The sequence below is a fragment of the Chelonoidis abingdonii genome, chromosome 4 (genome assembly GCF_003597395.2).
Source record: "Chelonoidis abingdonii isolate Lonesome George chromosome 4, CheloAbing_2.0, whole genome shotgun sequence".
In the NCBI taxonomy this organism is placed as follows: domain Eukaryota; kingdom Metazoa; phylum Chordata; order Testudines; family Testudinidae; genus Chelonoidis; species Chelonoidis abingdonii.
This window is the reverse complement of record NC_133772.1, coordinates 58,644,659-58,667,863: the sequence shown is the minus strand read 5'-3', so window position 1 is coordinate 58,667,863 and position 23,205 is coordinate 58,644,659. Positions and strand designations below refer to the sequence as shown.

At 38.3% G+C, this 23,205-nt stretch overlaps 1 protein-coding gene across 1 annotated transcript in view; it reads right to left on the bottom strand.

The window, feature by feature from the left end:
* The window catches only part of CCDC73 (coiled-coil domain containing 73), a 133,011-nt gene that overhangs the window by 98,906 nt on the left and 10,900 nt on the right, over window positions 1-23,205 (bottom strand). The window contains exon 2 of the mRNA XM_075065847.1: window positions 8,021-8,092. Within this exon, the coding sequence (XP_074921948.1) occupies window positions 8,021-8,092 (72 nt within the window). The remainder of the gene's footprint in view (window positions 1-8,020; window positions 8,093-23,205) is intronic.

The window sequence follows — 23,205 nt, the reverse complement described above, 5'->3', positions numbered from 1 at the left end:
TGATCAGGAAGCAGACTCGGTGAAAATGCTTGCAGTGAAAAACCAGCAGCAACTTGAACATGAACAAAAGCTGATAGATCTTTGATTGCAGGAAAAGCAAAAGAGCTGATATGGAAAAAGAAGCCCATTTAAGGCATATGGAATGACTGGGTGCTGAGGAGAAGGCTCACCAGATGCAACAGGAATCTACCAGACATCAGCTCCAAGTCTTGGAAGAGCAGAAAAAGCTGATACAACCTGGAAATCCACCCCCTCGTGACAACAAAAACTGGGAGAAAATTTGTCCCATTTACAAAAATACTGACGACATAGAGGAATTTCTATCTACCTGTGAACGTTGATGTGAAATTCACCATATCCCAAGGTATAGCATATGCCTGTCCTGCTGACCAGATTGACTGGGAAAGCTACAGAGGTGTTCAATGAAATGAGTATGGATGAAGCTTTGAATTATGTAAAATATAAAGATACTGTGTTAAAATGTTTTGAGGTTACATCTGAAACTTACAGGTTGAAATTTAGAAATTTTAAAACGTCTAATGATAGTTCTTTACGTGGAATGTGCTCCTAAACTGTTAGATTTTGTCAGGAAGTGGATTACTGGTGAGAAAACTTGGGGTAACTTTAAACAATGAATGCAATTAATTACTCTAGAACAGATGTTAAATTTGGTTCCAGATGAGGTCTGGGCTACAATTCGCGATAAAAAGCCCGGGTCTGTTTTGCACGCTGCTGAGATTGCAGATGAATTTGTGCAGAATGGAAGTCATGAAAGAAATATACCCTTGGGAAAAAATAATCACTATTCTCCCTAATCTAAAAGAAGAGAATGGTTTAAAAGTGGGACCAGACCCACTTCCACTAAAAAAGCTCATGGAAGCCCAGAAAAGAAAAACTCATATTCTAAGCAAAGACAAGTGGTATGTCATTTGTCTGGTACATTTAGACACATCAAACCAGAGTGGCCAAATGTAAAAAATAAATCAGGAAATCCAGGAAATGCTAATCCAGTTATCCTAAAAACACAGGCGACCCAAATAGAGCTGCCTTGTGTGCAAATGCTGTTACTGTTGTTTTGAAAGACTTGACCTTAAAACTCATATTAAAGCTAAATATGGGAACAATAATGTAGAGTTTATTAGCTGTGCAGAAGTTAATTGAATCAGGTGTATGGCATGAAGGGACAACACAGCAGATATTACTTTGGTTAAGGCAAGTCTTGTCAGGGAGGCAGATTATTTGCCAGGTGAAAGTGTAATTGTTGTAGCATTATCTGAATATTTTGTAAGAGTGCCTTTGGCTAAAATCCACCTTAAATGTGAAGGAAAGTGTCCCACTCTCCAAACAATTGACTGTGAACAGCCATGTGTGCTGGAATAAGAGAAATGATATCTCAAATTGGTTGTCTGTTGAGAATAGCAGTGTGTCTGCTGAAGGAGAATATTTCTCCAGTCCTTTGTCTGTAAACCAGAGAGAAGAAGCCCATCAGCCTATGTTGGCTGAAAATTTATCAGTTGTCTCAGAGTTGATTCTGGACATAACTGAAGCCCAGGAAGGAAATATTCCTAAGTTTGTGTCTGCTAGGGATAATGACATTATAACCAGGTTGCATCCAGTTGATGTCATGGCTGGTTCCCAGGGACCAGGCGATTCTGGTGTTTCTATTTTGCCTGCTGCTAGTGCGTTGCTAGATAAAGATATGGCAACCGTGTCTGATCAGGTTGATGATATGACCAGGGCACAAGGAAAGCATAAAGGTGATCTATGTTACACACAGTGTGGAAACTTGTAACAGAAAGGGAATGGACCCTAAACTTGTGTATGTTGAGCCTAGTAACCTGCATGTTGTCTGCAAGAAGAGCTGCAAAGAGGAAGAGAATGCCTCTAACTTTTTGACTATGGAGTCTACCAGGAAATTATGTGCCCAAAAGGAAGCTGTGTGAAAATCTTCCTGATGTACCAGAGGTAGTTCTGGGTTTCAGTGAAACTCAGAAGGAGTTTGTTAATTTGTCTGTTATACCAAAGTCAATTCTGAACATAACTAAAGCTCAAAAAGAATCTGTTGCAGTTCATGATATTGCAAAAGGAAAGAAATTTCTGGGTGAAGTCTTAAAAAAGTTAATAGCTGTGCCTAGTGAAGGTAAAAGGGAATTTCTCCCATTAACTTTTAATGGGCCATTGGTTGTAGTCAACAGTTTGTCTACTAAGAAAAATGTGTCAGTGCCTAATGGCCGAAGCCTTCCAAATGAAAATGAATTCACTGACTTTGCCTCAGGAGGCTTCATTAGCTAATATTGAAAGTGAACAGTTTGTGTCTTGGGTTCCAAAGGAAGGCTGGATTCCTGGCTTTACACAGCAGAGCAGCCTTGTGAATAAACCCATAGACCCTTTTAATATGTCATCTAATTTCTTAGTAAGCTCTGATTAATCTAATACCTTGTGGATGCAGAAATTGGTAGTTGAAAAGTAGAACTGTAGTTCAGACATAATGATAGAAAATGGTTGTCTCTCTATAAGGCCTGGTGTCCATGCAAACTATCTAGCTGACAAGGGAGGAACAAATTTGCCCATAGCCCATATTTGTCCATAGCCAAATTTGCCCATATTACAGAGACCTCAAATTTCAGCCCCCTAAAAAGGGGAAAGAAGGAAGTCACGTTAACCCATGAAAGGCAAAATGTCATTACAGACTTGCCTCACTCATACCTAAAATACCAAAACTTCAAGTATGTGATTAACATAAAAGTCTATTTCAAGGAAAAGCCTAAGGTAAAGAAAAAGCTAAACCTTCAAAAGAGAGATTGAACAAGTTGACCTAAAAAATGGTCTATCTAAACAAAAGGCTTGGCATAACAAAAATGATTGTAAATGTACACTTGTAATAGATTTGTTGTTACTATTAATGCTAATGTTAACTCTTGTAACCAGTTCATAGCTGATGCCAAAAAATTGTAAAAATCTACAATGTGCATGGTCTTTGGAAAAACCCTTGAACATGTTAAAAGTGGTACATGAGAATGCACTATGTAATAGAAACCCTTATGATGATAATATTTTGGTCAATAAGAACACACTTGGTATAAGAAAGCCTAACAACACTGAGGTTTCACACACAATCCAAAAACTTTCCACAACAGAAAAACCATTACAAGCTTGGACTGCTGTGCAAGAAAGAAAACTGAGGTACAAAATCTCACAGCCTTCATGGCTGAATGTCAGAGTAAGTGCTCTCTGAAGAACATTGATGGCTATGTTAAGTTAACACAAAGACCAAACCCTGAAATCACTAAATGTGTTTCACAAAATATGGACTAAGTTGTCAACTTGGGCCAGAGTATGTACCAATACTTTGGCCTTACAAAGAATTAAATGTAAACATGGCTCATATCAAGATCAGAAGGTCCTTAAGGTGCATCCGGGAACTCTAACTGCTCCCTTCTACACCAATCTTGCATTGGGGTCTGACATATGGCCAAAAAGTGTTAAGTAGCTTACAGTCTAAATGACCCAGATTCAACCTTTAGGGACATTTTGATAGATAATGTTTGTGGCTTTTTTGTGTTTGTTAATCTCTAACAATATATATGTAATGTAATCAAACAGTTCCTATCGATGCTATAGTCTTTTAATTCAGAAACGAAAAGGAGATCCGAACATTTAAATGAACTGTAAAAATAGTGATATCACTGTATTCATCTCTTTTTGAAATGTGTAGCAAAGCACCTGCAAATAGTGCAAAAAACAGGCAATTGCCTTATGTTAATCCCTGTAGCTAATTACTGGTGATGCTTAGGAAATAGATTTACTTCAAAGTCTCAATGACTGCCTATTGTTCGCCTAAGAACTCTGAGCTGTCAAGAGAAGACCTGGAACTGTATAAAAATAACCCTTGGGTCCTGATCCTTTATCTCCAATCTGCTTGATGCTATAGGGAAAGCTTGAGTCATAGGATCATCCTGAATATGAGCATTGGACTAAACCTATGGACTAATTCTGAAAGAAATCTTTGAAACTACAAAGCTCACCATCTCTACTATGAATCTGATCTCAGAACTGTACTTGTGTTTGTATGTATGCTAATCTTTTAACCAATACTCTCATTCTTTTCTTTTTTAATAAATTTTAGTTTAGTCAATAAGAATTTGCGGTAAGTGTGTATTTGGTTTAAAATCTGGAATATTTATTACCCTGGAAGATAATGTGTCCAGTCTTTTGGGACTGGTAAAACTTTCTTATGATTAATAAGATTTTCAGTAAGTCTCATCATATTTGACTTGGCTATCTGGGTGGAGGCTAAGGCTGGATTACTTAAAGGAAACTGTTTTGTTGGCGCTGGGTAACCAGTAAGATATTATAAAAGCCATTTTGTCCTGGCTTGGTAAATCTAAGCATTGGAATATCCACTAGTTTTGGGGATTTTCTGCACAATTCTTTGCAGTTTACCCTAATTGAGTAACCTCAGTGTAGCTCCCTGGGACCCCAGTCACACCTCCATTTACAGAACTCTCTCTGAGGTCAATAAGAGTTATGCCCTCAGAAGACTAAAGAATTTTGGACAGAGTGTAGAATCGTTAGATTATACACTCAATTCAAATTTTACAGGTTTTCAGACTACCATGCAGTCAGGAAACTTGGAAAGTTTAAATTTGGGCTACTGGTCTGCTCCTGTAGAATTTCTGAGCATCACAGACTTACAGCCTGATCACAAATAATTTCCAAGGTTTTTTGGACTGCAGCCCCACTGTTGTCGAGCCACTTTGCTCTGCAGTACAATTTTTCTCTGCAACACTAGAATCCTGCTGGAGTTCAAAGAATTTATAAACTCTAACTAAAAAACTTCTAAGGAAGAAACAGTTTAAGGAAGCAGGGTTTGTAAGTTTAGAAACCTGAATAACTCCAAACACACTGTTTTTATCTTTACACAGTTAAAACTAAAGATACAAAGAAGTGAAAAAGTTAAGGGTTAGGTTTTCATTACTGTTTGTGCACAACTGCACAATGTACTGCATGTACAGTTACTACAATTGAACATTGAATCATTAAATTGTGTATGCAAACTACCACTTTAATGTGTAACTATACATTTGTATGCATAATCAACAATTGCAGAAGTAAATTATGCATTTTTGCATACAGTTATGAAAAACTGGCTCTGTGGTTCCAACAGAAACTTGACTGTGTTGTTCTTTGTACTATCTTCTATTCCTGGTTTTTCATTAAATTCATACCCCACAGTTCCTATCACTAAATGCATACCATACACACAAAAATACTTTTTATTTCTGCCTCTACAATAAACTTATGATGGATTTTCAATATATCACATATTTCTTCTCTTGGTTGTTTCTAACAAATTATGTATTCTTTTTATGCAATGCAAGATTTAAACTATATTTTAATAGATTGTTACTGACATAATTTAAATTATTTCATGTACTAGAATAATATGATTCTCCACATCAGAGATGAGGAACAAGACGAAGGGAAAAGTATGTACTTATGTAAACAGTAAAGGTGATGGTGTTTCTGTAACACTACAGCAACACAACTTGCCAGGATGGATAGAAACTATCTCTGCAGTATACCTAGCCCTTGACAGGTGAGAGAGGGATTGAGCTCAGAACCCAAACTAATAATCCTCACATCACAGTGCACAAGACCACACTGACCACCACCTTTCTATGCAATTTCTGTGATAGAGATCTGTTAAGATGGTCCTATTGGAAGCTAGGCTTCACTATGGGATTATTAACAGGAATGGTTAGATACCAAAGGAACAACTGTGTCATAAATATCAAATAAAATTGCACATAAGTTGCTAACAACACATTTATCTTTCTTCCATTCCTATATCCAACTATGAACTTGATCATTCAACTGTGGAGGTAAAGAAATGTGGTAACTTAGAGTACAAACTTTAACCTCGTGAGGTGAAAACAAGCTCACAGAACATAAGAACGGCCATAGTGAGTCAGACCAAAGGTCCATCTAGCCCAGTATCCTGTCTTCTGACAATGGCCAATGCTGGGTGCCCCAGAGGGAATGAAAAGAACAGGTAATCATCAAGTGATCCATCCTGTCCCCCATTCCCAGCTTCTGGCAAACAAGGCTAGGGACAACAACGTGGTATATTTGTAACCCTTGAAAAAGAGTCACTCTTTTAAAATGATTCCAGAATGGGTTCTCTGAATTTTATACATACTTCTTAAGACAAGATGATGGGAAGAGTAGAAAACTGCACACAGATCAGCCATTTTGTCTAAATTCTGTGAGAGGCTCTCAAACTCATAGACTTTAAGGTCAGAAGGTACCATCGTGATGATCTAGTCTGACCTCCTGCACGCTGCAGGCCACAGAACCTCACCCACCCTCTCCTGAAATAGACCCCCTAATCTCTGGCTGAGTTACAGAAGTCCTCAAATCATGGTTTAAAGACTCCAAGTTACAGAGAATTCGCCATTTACACTAGTTTAAACTTGCAAGTGACCCATGCCCCATGCTACAGAGGAAGGTGAACCCTCTCCCCCATCCCACAATGTCTCTACCAATCTGACCCCGGGGAAAATTCCTTCCTGACCACAAATATGGCGATAAATTAGACATATCTGAAGATACGAGACAGAAGAGGTCTCATCAAGGAGCTCATGGATTAGATTAGAGACTGTAAGTAACTTGTCAATACCTCCTTAATGTAAAAAAGGAGAAATATCTTTAAGTAGTAAAAGGACTAATCTACTACATGAGTGACTGATTAGTGACAGAGTTCTCAGCTCCAATTCTGTGTGGTAGAAGTTGTGGGATCCAGATCCTTGATCTCATTTTGTTCAAAATGTATCCATTCCAACAGATAGTTACACAGAATTGAATTTTGTATAACTTTTTGTTTACACTCAGATATGTTGTGTGCTCATGTTAAAAACCCTGAAAAAAAATTAGTTTGGCCAACTGACTACAAGTCCCGTATGTTTTCCTATTAGTGTACATTAATTTGCTTGTGGGGCCTCAACTGGGAATGGAAACTGAACTTTGAGGTTTGAGAGAGATTATAACCACAGGTTGAGGAAAGCAAGGTAGGGATACAAACTGAAAGCACTGTTGCCTTTACAAATCTGAGATGCTTCCTGTTTTTATGTCCATATTATTTTATTTTTATATATCTAATCTTTCAGAATCAAAGCACATAGATAGGATTATTGAATTTAGATATTTAGGATAAAGCCCAAGAAATAAATGATCTTCCTTCATTAAAACATTAAATATTTCAAGATCAAGGATAAGGCTAAATATTTGGGTGGGAGGGTTGTTTTTTTGGTTTTTTGTGATCATAAAATATGTTGAGAGAAACCTTTTATCATGTGACCTAGTGACAGTTGTCATGGGTTAAACTATGTTAAAAAAGGGAATGGATTTTCTACTAAAGTATAACCTCATGAGTCCTAACCCTAAAAAGAATATTAAACCCATTTTAATTGAGGCTTCATCTTGGAAGTGTAAATGCTACCAAATCACTTCTGGACAGGTATAGACATATAACCTACTGCTGAAAATACATTTCTTTGGATTTCCCCCCCCTAAAAAAATATTGAGTGAATTTGTTGTTCCTAAAACCATGGTAGTATTAGCACTTGCTAAAGCCAGGCATAATGAGGACAGCTGTTGTATTACCTACCCTATATAGATCTGTGAAGACACCTCATCTGTGAGATACAATATCATTATTTCTAGTTCTACATCTCTCTTAACAACAACTTCCAAGCACGCCAAATTTTGTGATATTTTTAACAAAATTTCACATTTTTAGAATCCTGATCACAGCCACCTTATTGCCAAAAATAGTATGAGCAGTATGGAAGATCATTGTCAGATCCAGTTTCCCTCATGCTTTAACACTGGTATGACTATAATCTAAAATAAATTAACATTCAATTGTACCTAATTCCAAACACCATTAACATCCCATTAAAATGAAATTCTAACAGCTAAATACTAAAACTATCAGGCTTATGGAAAAATTACTAACCTTCTGCCACTCAAGCTCCTGTTTCTCCATAATAATTTTATTAATTTGATCTTCATAATTAATTTCAGCATCCTAGTTTTAAAAAATAAAAAGGTAATTATCCATAATTTTAAACACATAAGAACTATAAATAAAGACAATTAAATGTACCAACACAATTAGTGTAGTTTTGCTCTTCTATTTTTCAGCTACAGTTCAATACACAGAATAGTATGTTTCTATCCACCAAAAAGCATGGAGGTTAAAATAGCATTAAACCAAGACTACATACATACACATTGTACAAACAGTAAACATGTTCATCCTCTTCAGTCAGAAAAATCTTAGCATGAATGAAATAAGTAAGGGTTGACAGGAAGAGATGTAAGATTGGGAATTAGGAAAACAATTAATTTAGTTATCGGTAAGTAATATTTCCCTTGTCATACTTATACTCTTCATCATCCTACAACAAATCGAGAGTCAGAGTGAAATAGAGCAAAATAGGTTTGTCTTGAACTCATGCTTGAAAAACCTTTATGACTTAATTGTCTGATGAGACCAAGCCACGATACCGAGATGAGAACAAAGCAGCTTCATGTAATGAATGTGAGAAGAATCAATTTAGCAATGGTTAGCTACAGATAACCATGGTTAATGTCTCTGCCCATAAAGTGTTAAAATTGAGCCCCTTCAAGAAGACTTCAACAATAAAATTGAAAGCTTCCTTCCAAAAATTATTTCTGTTATTGTGGCCATACTTGAAAAATACTTTCTGAAAGTATCCTAGCTACAGGGAGAGATAATCAAAACTGAATCTTTTTTAGGATGCTGAGCAAAACCAGTCACTTTGAAATAAGGGTGGAATATTTATCAACTTCTTGTACCAAGAAGCTTTTGTGCCAGTCAAGTGAGAACAAAAAACATAAAGAGAAGGCAATAGCTGTTCAAAGTAAATTTAGATATGTGGTCAGGAAGATTATCCTAAAACAAGGCCTGATAGCCACAGACATCTGGCCCAAAATGGAATTAACACGTGATCTTTGCCTTCTCCTGCTTCATAGTGTGGAAAAAAATCACAATAGATAAGCAGAGGTGGGAAGATATATGTCAATTCTCCAGTTATTACAAAAGCATCTGCCTGGGGATCAAACGACTACTGTGGTAGCAAAAGATACCTTTGCTGAGAGTTTATTATGGTTGCCACTAAGTTATAGGAGATCTCCTGAAATATTTAATATTAAAGTGTAGTTTTCTGAAATCAACTCCCTTTTGTTAAATCAATATGCACATATATTGCTCTTCCCCAGCAAATATAAAGCTCCGAGAGAAGAAAAAACACAATTTTGTCTACTGGGAGAGGGTCATGATTTCCAGCAAGAACTGACCATTTACTGGTGACCCTGTATATGGTGGCAGACTACTCATTATTGTCCTGGTATGGCATGTGACCAAGATATGAAGCCTTTTAGAGATTTTTACAGAGCTATGTTGACATGTAGTTCTAAGCACCAAAAGGTTAATGTTAAGCCTTCTCTCTGCCATTGATTATTGTCTAAATGAGGTGAATACCATAAGATAAGATCCCTCTCTTAAAGGGATAGCTACACTTGTAATATATATTTGATCCTCTGTGTGGGATACATTCTAACAATAGTCAAATTCAAAAAAGACAGGTGTTTTTCCAAGCTCTGCACACAAAATAAGCAACTGCTCTTAGTAGATCGTGCAGATATTCAATATATAATTACATGCACTCTCTCTGCTTCTTGAGCTTGGCTGCTTCTTGGTTGGTTTCAGATGACCTGCTAGGTTCCTTGGGCTTGGCTCCTTCCTGACTGGGGACAAAAATGTAAGTCATAATATTCTCCCAAGACCACCCACTAGCGGTACCAAAATGAACTGTCATTTAGACTAAATTGTATAGATCTTCTTTTCTTTCCAGGAAGTTAAATAGCTAACTGTTGGCAGTTAAACTATTATAATTGAGCATCTAAATTTACACCCAATGAGATGAATGGGGCAGTTCACACTTTAGAACTATTTCAGGATCTCTGCAAACTTAGTCAGACATCAATGCATTAGTTTGCTATTGGGATTGTTTTCAAGGTTTTCTTCACAATTATTAAGGCTAGAGATTTACTTTTTTTATTAAATGAAAGTGGTTATTCTAGAGAATAAGGCAGCTTGAGAGAGGTGACAATACACCCTACCACTGAATACCAGAAAAATTTGAGATCTGCATTCTAACAAAAAAAACGGTAATCCTGTGATGGCCACAATCTAAATCAGCCCCGACAGTTGGGACAATAATGGGCATACCCTCCAGGGACAGCAGACTATGATAACTTCCAAGAGAAACATTTGTGAATGCCTTTGGTGAAATCCTAAATTAAAGTAGGTCTAAAATATATTACTCTTCTGAGATCAGTCTAGATGAGGGTTTCTGCTGACTTGCAGTACCCTAGTAAAACCAGTAATATTTTCCATGCAAATTTGCCTTTGAATTAAACAACACATTTATGATAGTATATTAACATATCTAGGGTAGTGTATATTGAATCCCTGCTATTTTGGAAACAATGATATTTGATTAATGGCTGTTGCTACCCAAAGAAAAGAAAAGAAAAAGAAGAGTCCCTGAACTATTATTTCTTATACACACATCTTTGAGATCTTTTGATAGAATATCCTATATGAATTTAGCAGCAGTAGTATTTGTTGTTGTTTTATAGATTCATACACCTGAAATATCCTGTGAAGATTCATATGCTAGAGCAGGGGTTCATATGCTAGAGCAGTGGTACTCCTGGAGGTACGCAGAGGTCTTCCAGGGGTATATCAATTCATTAGCTATTTGCCTAGTTTTACAACAGGCTACATAAAAAGCACTAGCAAAGTCTGTACAACTAAAATTTCATGCTGACAGAATGTAAATGAAAGCAATTTTTCAGTAATAGTGTACTGTGACACTTTTGTATTTTTATGCCTGATATTGTAAGCTGGTAATTTTTAAGTGAGCTGAAACTTGGAGTACACAAGACAAATCAGACTCCTGAAAGGGGTACAGTAGTCTGGAAAGGTTGAGAACCGCTGTGCTAGAGAAAACCTCCCATGGATGGTGTGACCCGGGGAGCTTGGGGTAGCCCTCACTGGAAATGCCAAGGTCAGGACAGGTTGCAAAAAGGAGAGAGATATTCCCAAGACTGGTGGCTAACACTGAAGTTTAAACTCCCCAACCACTCACAAACTGTGCTTCTGATCCCCACGCTGTTTATCAAGGAGCAAAAGAAGAAAATCACACAGCCATGCTTATTGCATTCCAGTTCTAGCCTTTTGCATTCCTGGGCAGCTTTTCTTCTCTCTTCAGCTTCTTTTTCAAGCCAGGCCAAGAATTGCTTCTCTTGCATTCGAAGTTCTACCATTTCTTTCTTATATTGTAGGCGCTCGCTCTCTCTCAGGGCTTGCAGTTTTGATTGTGGATCACTCATTGTGACTAACTTTAACCTTTAACACACTCAGTATCAAAATTTCAAAGTTTGGAATAGCATGAGGTTCTGATCCAAACGCAAATGATCTGGTTCTGCGAATCCTGCCAACTATGCAATGTGACCCGGGGTAGCCTTCACTGGAAATGCCAAGGTCAGGCAGGCTGCAAAAAGGAGAGAAATACTCCCAAGACTGGGGGGTAATACTGAAGTTAAACTACCCAGCCAGTCACAAACTGTTCTTCTGGTCCCCACACTGGTTATCTAGAAGCAAAAAGCAAAAATAAATCACATAGCCCCCTTTAGTGCATTCCAGTTCTCTGGCTTCCAATCAGCACCTATGTCCAGTATAGTGAGAAGTTATTTTAAAACTCTGCTCACATATACAAATGTTCTTCTAACCCCAAAGGGCCAGCCATGTTACCAGGTCTGTATAGGCTTGGATCTTACCCAAAATACCATGCTGCCAATCAATCCTTCAGTGCCTAAAACTAAGGGTTTATTATATAGAAAAAAGAAAGAAGAAGAAGAGAGCTGTTAAATGATGAGCCAGTTACATACATACAAAGACTTCGAAGTCCATATATCAGGTTCTTAGCAGTACTGGTGAGTTTGGTGGCTTGAAAGTCCCTCTGGAACACATCCACAGCTTGGATGGTTCATTCAGTCCTTTGTTCAGAGCTTCATTTGTAGAAAAGTTACTCCAGAGGTAAGAAGCAGGAATAAAGACAAAATGGAGAAGACTTTTTATAGTCTTATGCCATGCAGTTTGTATTTTCTTTGTTTCAAACACAAGCTGCCCAGCATATGGCAGGGAACCCTTAGAGTTCTGTCCATAGGCATGCCTCTGCATGCCTTCCTGAGTCATAAGGTGTAGCCCTTAACCCTTTCAGTGGGTTCATTGTACAGTTGATGTCCCTTGATGGGGCATCAAGCAGGGTAGGCAGTGCTGATGCCAATCTGTCTGGGGGTGGCACAAATTTGGAAATACAGATATACCATACATATTTATAACTTACAATACAAAGGTGATACAAACATAAACAAGATTATACTTGGCAAATTATAGTATTTTCGCCGATACCTTACATGGCATATCTGGCACAATTCATTGCAATATTACAATATTGGTATTCATAATATAGAAAAGTGTCCCCCAGATTCCATACAGCGTCACACATCAACATCCCCTTCCTATGCAGAGTGAGAGGATCAGACATTGCCATAAGACTCTCTTTCTCATGTTCCCAGGCTCCAAAGAAGTGTTCTGTAGTATATGAACACGGGGGTGGCCAAGGGGAATGAATTCATTATGTGCACAGTCACCACATCAACAGTGTAGGAAATCTGCTGTAAAGGTGATACATCCTAATAACCTTTTCTCGGAACCCCCTTCTAAAGAGGGTTTCAAGGGCAACAGCCACATCAGGAAGCTATGGGATGGAATAGAAAACCCTGGAACTACTCCGGAAGCACAGATCCTCTGTGCACATATTAAGTAAAGATTTTGCAAGTAAAATGTCCTCATGATCATTATGAATTTATTTATCATAATCCCTCAAATTTTAAGGATGCAATCGTAGCAACTGCTTCTTTAACATAGCATAATGATTGTTTTTAAATGAATGTGAGATACAGAGAACAACAATAGAGGACAAAAATCTTTTATTTATGAGCTCAGTGCTGCAAACACTCACATAAGTAAGTAACGACACTCACATAAGTGGTCCCTTAAATAGCAGTTTCTTGCCCCCATATGGATTCTGACTACACTAGGACTAAAGTGATTAAATTTTGCAAAGTCACTAAAGAGTTCACATGTTTGCAAAATTGAGCCCTCAAAATGCTTTTGATTAACCTTTACTACACTCCAGCTAATTTTTAAATAAATATATATAGATTTAAAACATCCAATTTGATTGTTATACACTTTTTGTGTTTCCTTGATGTTACTAGGCTTGGAAAGGATTAGATTTCTGTTGATAAATGTGAGTAAACATTGATTTCACTGTACACACAAACAGATGAAAAATATTTCCATCAATGGTAAGCAAAATTCACAGACAGGCAAAGTAAGAAAAATGCTGTATGATTAGTTATTAGTTTGATTTAAGGATATTTACCTAGTATATTTTGAAATGTGACACTGACAATTTGTGTTTTAATGGTTACAAAGTTTTAACTTTTTGTTTGACCTCTACCCCATATTTTCCTGCAACTGTGAAAATTTAAAATTGATAAAAATTGAAAAAATGCTTCAAAATAAACATCAATATTGTCCATTAAAATTATAAAAAAAGTTTAATTTCTCAAGTTGAACTATTACAAACACAGTTGTGTCTAAACAAAAGCTTTTTTCTTTACAATGTCGTCTTCTTTTGATGCATTCAGTAAAGCCAAAATTCATAGTTTGTGTCATTACAAAACAAACCATAGACAGTAGACTAACAAATAATTAAGACATGAGAAGGAGACTGATAAAAAGGGGAAAAACAGCTGTTAATTCACACTGATCTTGGACCCACTGAAATCAGTGGTAAAACTAGCACTGATTTAAATGGGAGTAGGTTGGGCACCTATACAGTATTTTCATAATTAGCTATGATGAAAAAGGAAATATAGGAAAAAGTATATAACATTTGGGTAAAGTACTGTAAACCAGTCTCTCAAGTTCTCTGCCCATGGAACTTCTATTCCAGTTAATTGAATTCTAGAGCTCACTTGTTAACAATTGTCTGAATGTAGTCAATGCTCTTTAGTTTAAATTACAAGATAATTATTTTATAAAAAATATATTTTTCAGACTATTCTTAATCCAACACACACTCCATTTCAATTTGTTTAATTTCAAAATGTACATGTAATTAAAGAGCTTTAAATGTGAATGAGGACATGAGCAAACAACCGGAGCTACATTTCATTATATATTTTGACTTTAAAAATTAGGACTCAGAGAAATGTACCGTTACTAATGCTAATTAAAAACCTTAATATTTAGCTATTATGTTAATATTAAGTATTTTAAATTGAACTAAACAAACACAGACCATTCAATATAGGTTTGAAAATTAAATTTAAAATACAAACAGTCTTTGATAAATTCATGGCCTCAAAAAAACACTGAACCAACAGGGTGTTTTAATTTCCTCCCAAACCTACACAAACTTTGTCTGGATTTCTGTCCTAGATATTACAAAAAAGAATTTGAAAACTATCAAAAATACCAGTGTATACAATGACTATTGGTAAAAAGCTACCACCATATTAAATTGCTAGGGAGAGTAACAATTATCTGATAAAGATGTTCGTATGTGAAATTGCTAACAATTAAAAACTTTAGCCAACATTAACTCATTGACTTCCTTTATAGGATCGCTATCTTTTACTCATTGTGGATTTAAAGTTTTTAAAAGTTGCCCTCCCATTTTAAAAAGTTCTTGAAGCTGTTTCAAAAAACAACTTTGTTATATTTAGGAAGAAAATACTGTATATAACTTTAATAAGCTACCAAAAAACACAAAATCTTAAAAGTGTTTATTTTTTATTATATGCCTTAGGACTACAAGGATTTAAGTGATTTCACAAAAACACTATCATAACAATAAAAGAGGAGTAATTTGATGGTTTATTTACTCGTTATAACCTTTAGAAAGTGTCAAGCCTATTTTAAAGTGTTTGCTTCAGGCTGTAGTTTTACAAGATGGGCTCTGGATTGGTCAGGCCCCCTCAATTCTTGACCCTGAACAGATTTAGGAACAGAGGACAGCTGGCTGATGTCCAAGCAGCCAAAACTGCTGTTAGGTACTTTTACTATCTTTTTTACTATCTTTTTCAAACTTATAATTCACCTCCTACGAAATTGCACATCCAATTTCTCATGCTGCTCAGTCAAATAGTTCTCACACTTTTCTGATTGGTTTTAGGGTAGCAGCCATGTTAGCCTGTATCTGCAAAAAGAACAGGAGTACTTGTGGCACCTTCGAGACTAACAAATTTATTTCAGCATAAGCTTCTTCGGAAGTGAGCTGTAGCCCACGAAAGCTCATGCTGAAATAAATTTGTTAGTCTCTAAGGTGCCACAAGTACTCCTCATTTTTCTGATTGTTTTCCAGTCTGATCAGGATTCCTTACATAAAAGTTTTACTTGGGTATTTAGTTCAACAGATTTCCTGTATATTTTTTCCAATTTCCAATGTTTCTGATAGGACCTTGTTAGAAATTTGATTATATGATTTCTTAAAGCCCAATAATCAGACATTGGGCTTTATTCTCAAAGGCATTTCCTATTCAGAAGCACGCTGTCAACTAAATGTCTATATATACTTGGGATAAGTAACTCACTGACTGAACTACCTTTCCAACCACCTTCCCCTTTGAAAACTCTTTTTTCACTGTTCTCGACTTAATCCCAACATAGTTTTTGACTAGATTTGTTCTCTTAAAGCTTCTCTACCTGACCTTTCTCCACCAATTACTTGTGCTGCTCTCTGCCTTAAACCAACCTATTCCCTGTCAAAACTCCCATTATTTTCCATATCAGCAGTTGTGGGCGCTCTAAAAACATTATCGTATGCCTCATTTCAAAATCTGTTAAGAGATCTGGAAACCTCATCAGATGCTCTACAGTTTCTTACAATCCATCTTCCTAACAGAGTCAGCAAGATTGGCCCATGATATGACTTCCACAAAGCAGTGGTCTCAGAAACCCCCAGAAACCACTGAATACCAACCCCCATCTTTATTGTGCCATTATTGGCTACTAAGTCTAATTTCTACTCTTCTTTTATTTCCTTTGTTATCTTTATTCATTCTTCTATACCAGGAACCTTCTTCTTCACCCTCCCTTCAGATCTTCTTTTATCAGCCTTTCCCATACCAAATGTACGGAGCCTGCAGGCATCATTTTGTCAGTTGTTTTCTATTTCCCACCAATTAGATAATAAGCATTTTGTGGTAAGGACCATCTTTTTATTCTGTTTGTATAACACTTTGTACATGGTCCCGATACATGACTAGGGCTCTTAAATACTACAGGAATACTACTACTACTGCCAATATTAATATTTCCTACTCAAAATACTTCTCTATTGCTGCCTTCTCCTTTCTTGCCAATCCATCCCCCTTATTCAACCCTGGATATTTCAGGCAAACCACCTCCAGTAACTTCCTTTCCACTCTTATCATTTGCGGGCTCCTACTCTTGCTCACTACATTAAAACATTGTCAACAATTCTCATTCCCCTAGCATATGCTCCAATTCTACAAAATCTGCCTCACTACACTTTCTTAAAAAATCCTTGACTCTCTCACTAATATTTCTCAAAGTTCTTGGAAATATAGGCTTCTCATTTTCCAATTCCATCTCACATAATACCCATGACCTTAATGTGTGTTTTACTCTGGATGTCGCATAAATACTGCTCTTCTCCTTGTGATCAACAACCTCCCTGTTTTTACTTCTGATTACACCTTCTCTGTCATGTGGTTTGACATCACTGGTCACAGAATTGGCCACTGTGGACTATTCCTTCCTCCTGGATACCTACATAGCTCAGCAGGAGGAAACCAGAAAAACCTGCAAAGATTCTGCTCTCAACAATCTAACTGTTCCACATGTCAGAGGATGGCTCTTTTTCTGCATCAAGACCCTCCTGTACAGAGTCCAAAAAGGTTCATCATTCCTTGGACCACTACTTTTTCCTACCATTTTAGTCCTGTCTTTAACTATAACCACCACTTTTACGATAACAGTCATCTACACAGATATTTCAACATTGTTAAATAATTCATTTCAGTTCTCCCTGTCTGTCTCTCGACAGGGTAAATTTGAGGCCCAGAATATATTTCCCCCTCGAATCTCCATATGTGTGCATATCTACCTAAACCTATTGTCACAATATTGCCCAATTATATCTCTGCATCTTCTCTACCTCTGCTGAAATCCATGCTTTATTTTCCTCCTGCCTTCAGTGTTGAAGCTCTAGAACCTCCCCAAGTCTTAACTCTCTATACTACACGATGTTCAGAATACTTCTACTCATATTTTCACTGAAATAATGTGTGCTGTTCTTTTAAGAGAGGCTAAAAACCAGGCACAGCCTTCATCAAGTTCAGCCCAGAACCAAGGAATCCTAGGAAGTGTAGTTCCCAAAAGGACCATAGGAACTGTAGTCTGGGCAGAAATACTTTCTGAGAATGGGGGCTTTGAAATAAAAAAGATCCTTGACTGTCAGTGAAGAAACTATTAGTGAAGTAGCAAAATATGTAGTGGTTCTCCTTTTGAGAGAACCAACCAGTTCAGTCCCAAAAAAAGAGGTTATTCACCATCTGCAGTAACTGAAGTTTTTTGAGATGTGGGCCCGTCAGTGCTCCATTTCAGGTGTGCATGCACTCCATACACCTTTGATCGGAGATTTTCAGTAGCATGCCCATTCAACCCACACATGCACCCTACAACTCCTCATGCCTCGTATTGAGGATATATTGGGCTGTATGGGTGAACTACCAGGAGTTCCTTCTCTAGTGCAAAGTCTCTTGAAGGAAACTCTGAAGCAGAGGGGAAGGAGGGCAGGTAGTGTAGCACCCATGAGGACACATAACTTGAGGAATTCCAATTACCGAACATGGTGAATAACCTCTCCTTCAAGTAGGGTCCCTATGAGTGCTCCACTTCAGGTAATTTCCAAGCAGTATCCTCTGAAAGAAGAGGGGGATTCGGAACTGGATCCAACAACGAAGGGCTGCCATGCCGAACAATGAAGAACTGCCATGCCAACAGCATCATCTGATCTAGAAGCATGTATCAGAGTGCAGTGTTTGGAAAAAATGTTAACTGATGCCCACGTTGCTGCTTTTCAAATTTCAGTAATGGGAACATTTGTTAACAGTGTCATGGAAGCAGCTTGTGATCTTGTTGAATGGGCTACTATTCTTGAAGGGGGCTGAATATTAGCAATCTTGTAACAAACAAGAATACAACTGGAAACTCACTTTAAAGTCTTTGGATAGAAACTGAATCTGTCTGCAACTGAAATAAATAGTCTGGAAAACTTTCTGATTGGTTTAGTTCTGTCCAAATAGAAAGCTAATGCCCTGGATATTTTAGATATGAACTTGGGATATAGGCATAACAATGTCTTATCTTAAAGGGAGGATCAGTCATTTAATGCACCTAGTTCCCCAATCCTACAGGCAGAGGTGATAGCCTAAACATGCTGTTTTCATAGATCAATACATCAGAGAACACTTAGCTAATGGTTCAAAAGGAGGTTTCATAAGACCATTAAAGAGCAAGTTCACTTCCCATACAAAAGTAGATTCTCTTTTTCTGCAGAAAAAGGTTATCCAACCCCTTGATGAATCTTTCAGTTGTGGGATGACTATCCTTGCACAGGGGAATGAAATAGCTGCCAAATGAACTCTGATGGAATTCACAGAATGACTTGACTTCTTTAAAACCACCAGGTAATTAAGAACAGCAGAGAAGGAAGAATGAACTTGGATCTCCTCCAATGGGATCTGTAGTAAGTCAGCAATCCATTTCATCAGGTCTTGAAACTGTTTAAAATCATCAGCATAGGAAGGTGGAGGAGACATCACAGCCTTATCTGGAGAAGATGAGGAGATGTTTGTTTTTGGTGTCACCTCCTTATCCACCCTAGCCTCTTGCTCTTCAAAAGACTCCTCATGAAGTTGAGGCTGTTGAGGAGAGAGAGATGGGTCAGGATAGTACTTTTTGCAATGATCCCCAGGAGAGTAGCTAGGAGCTCTTGAAAACTGTTGACAGTAGGCTGCCTATGGGTCCCAATATGTCAATTGAGGAGGACTATAAGGTAGAGAAGTAGGCAAGAGTGTTGCTCATCTCAGTGGGAAAGGGCATGATAATGTCTTTCTCTTGAAGTTTTTTTCTCAGTAAAGGAATCTGAAAGGGATCTAGGGGTCATAGTGGACCACAAGCTAAATATACGTCAATAATGTAACACTGTTACAAACATCCCAGAATGATGTTCGCTTTTTATTAGTAGGCGTGTTGTAAGCAAAACATGAGAAGTAATTCTTCCACTCTACTCTGTGCTGATTAGGCCTCAGCTGGAGTATTGTGTCCAGTTCTGGGCACCACATTTCAGGAAAGATGTGGACAAATTGGAGAAAGTCCAAAGAAGAGCAACAAAATGCCCCAAAATACAAAATAAACTCAAATCAGGTAAGCTAAACTAACTATAATAGCCTTGAGTTTTCGTTAAACTATCAAAGTTGAAGTGGGCATGCTAGATGTACTGTCACAGGAAACTGAGGTCAATTTACCCATGCAGCCCTATATATCCTCAGTACGGGGCACAAGGTGGTAAACAGTGCATGCGTGGTTCCAAATGGGCATTCCTACTGAAAATCTCAGATCAAAGGTAGCCTAGGGCACTTGCACACCCAAAACAGAACACCCATAGGGACACCACTGGAAACAGAATAAAGGAATCCTGGAAAGTGTAGTTATAAGGAGGAGGACTCTGAGAATTGCAGTCTGGACAGCAATACATTTTGGAAAATAAAAAAGAATGAATGAAGAAGCTATTAGGGAGGTAACAAAACATTGTTTTCCTTCTGAGAGAATCTGAGAAAAGGCCAAGTATGCTATAGGGCCCATGAAGACTTTGGGTGTCTCTAATGAGTGAAGGAGAATGAGAAAGGGCAGAGAGATGGAAGTCTGAGACAACTGCAGATACAGCTCAGTAAGCCCAGCAAAGCAGGGCTTAAGTCAGTGAGGAGGCTTAGTGGGACTAGCAGGGTGATGAAAGAGGATGAGGGGAATGAGAGCACAACAGCTTGGAGCAATTACTGAATGCTAGTTTCCTGTCTCAGAGCCAATAGCAAGGTTTCCAAAAGGGGTGGCTGGAATTCCTTTTCACTAACCTGCATCAAGAAGAAAGCAAGATTGCTCAGACTCTTAAAGTAGGGCTTTGGCTAAGTTAGAACAAAGAATAGCTGACTGAAGGGCTTGTTTGGACATTTTCATTTGACTTTTATTTACCTTGAAAGGAATAGCATTTCCTAATTTATCCAGGAGCCTAAATTAAACTACTGCATCAGCTGAGAGGAAAACTGAGACACAGGCAGGTGAGCAATGTGAGGCACCATCTATATCTCCACAGGATAAGAGATATGTGACATTCTCATATTACAAAGTACGATAGATCACCTTAATTCTCCAGTAATGTCACTGTCTCCAAAATCATTTCAGAATCTAATTCAAAACTGGTCTTGTTTTAAAACCTTATCTAATTTTAAATTCATTCCAAGGACTTGCGCCAGCCAGTCTCACAGATCTTGTCTCCCTCATTCGGTCTCTCCATTCATCTAGTATTGGCCTTTTCTCTGTTCTTCCCACCAATTTCACTACTATGATACAGAAAAAAGATTACACTTCAAGATGTTTGTACCTATGGGTGCACCACTTCAGGTGCGCATGCGGCCCTTGATCAGCAATTTTCTGTTTGAGTCCATTTAGCCTGCACATGCGCTCTGTAGGACTTTGCACCATGCTTGAAGGGTATATAAGGCTGCAGAGGCTCCATCCTCAGCTCCTTTTCTAGCCGAACATTTAACAAGAACAGTCCAATGTAAAAGGGCAAGGAGGACAGGCAGTGGAGCACCCATAGGGACACACAGTAACCAGACAAGGTAAGTAGCCTTTTTCTCTTCTTCGAATAGTGTCCCTATGGCTGCTCCACTTTAGGTGACTCCCAGGCAGTATCCTCACAGGAACGAGGGAGCTTGGGAATCAAGTCCAGGAGGGAAAACTGTGCAGCAGAACCAATTGCCACATCAGATCTGATGGAATGGACCATGGCATAGTGTTTAGAAAAGGTATGCACTGGAGCCCAATGTAGCAGTTCTCAGACACTGGAATGTTTTTGAGAAATGCTGTGAAAGTTGCTTGGGATCTGATAGAGTGTGTTATAATCCTTTGGGGAGGCAAAGCACCAGCTGCATCATAGCAAGCAGTAATACACCCAGAAATCCATCTTGACAGTCTCAGAGAAGAGGCTGTGAACTCCTTTGATCTTTCTGCAATAGAAACAAAGAGTTTCGGTGATTTCTGACATTGCCTAGTCCTATCTAGCTAAAAGGCCAATGCCCGTCATACGTCTAATGTATGTAGGGAAGTCTCCCACTGAAATTTGTGTGGTTCAGGAAAAAAATAACAGTAAGTGAATAGACTGGTTAAGATGGAAATCCAACAGCATCTTAGATAAGAATTTTGGGGGGAGTCAGATGGAGACCTTGTCCTTGAAAAATATTGTAAATGGGAGGCAGAGGGGCAGTCTGCCATCAAGTCTCCAACTTCTCCAACCCTGCTGCCTGACATGGTAGCTACTAGAAAGGCCATCTTCATAGATGTGCGAAGCAAAGACCAGACCGCCAAAGGTTCAAATGGAGGTCACATAAAGGTATCTAAGTTACAGGCTGAGATCCCAAGTCAAAGCAGGATCCTTAACCTAGGGGCATAGATTCCCCAGATGCTTAATAAATCTCAGGGATGCAGGGTGCACAAAAACAGAAATTCCCTCTACAAGGGAATGAAAGGTGGATATTGCAGTGAGATGAACTTTAATAGAGCTAATTGAACTATCTAATTCTTTTAATCCAGCCAATAATTCAAAATGGCTGACAGCAAAGATGATTCAGGCACAAAACGATGATAGTAATACCAGTGGTTGAACCTCTTCCATTTCTGAAGGTAAGTGATTCAAATTGACCGCCTACTATTTAGCAATATTTGCTGTACGCCTGTCAAGCAGGCAGATTCTAATCCTCTGAAGCCATGCTTGTAGACAAAGGACTCCTAGGTTAGGATGAAGCACACAAACTAGGTCCTGGGACAGGAATGAGGGACAGTCAGAAGCTTGAGAGCCAGTTGGACACACAGAGGAGGCAGATAAGAACACCAAGTTTGCCTCGGCCAGGTTGAAACTATGCAGAGAGATTCTGGCAAATAACTGACTCTCCTTAATCATGGCCTCGAAGTGTTCTCTGTGCTCCTGTGGAAGATGTTCAATAAAGAATGTGAACTTGTTGTAATTCATGTAATCAGACTTGGCCATGACCACCTGATAGTTTGTAATCCAAAACTGGAGAGCTGCAGATGAGTAGGTTTTCCATCCAAAAAGTTCTGTTCCCAATCCTTGTCATAAGAAGTAGAACTGGAGCAATGCTGTCTACTCTGCTTGTTTATGGCATCCACCTACAGGAAATTAGGTGAGGGATAGGATAACAAAAATTTTTGAGTCCCTGGGCCCGAGTGGGAAATAGTATTTCTTATCTGCCTGTTTACAAGTTGGCAGTATGGTGGCAGGAGTTTCCATGTACAGTCTTTGCTGGATCCAGGAGCACATTATTAATGGGTCGTGTATTTGCACTCTGTCCAAGAGCTTGTAATGCGAGTACGGTGACCAGAGAGCAAGGGTGAAAAATCGGGACAGAGGGTGGGGGGTAATTGGCACCTATAAAAGACAAAGCCCCAAATATCGGGACTGTCCCTATAAAATCGGGACATCTGGTCACCCTAGATGCGAGTCCTTAGGTATATGGAGAGTGTTTGCCACAAGAATCTTCACAAGATTCTGGGACTGACTAAACTCTACCATTGATGACGGTTGAGGCATGACTGTCTCCTCTGGAGACAAAGACAAAGTAGGCGTTTGAGAAGTAGCCTCTTTGTCT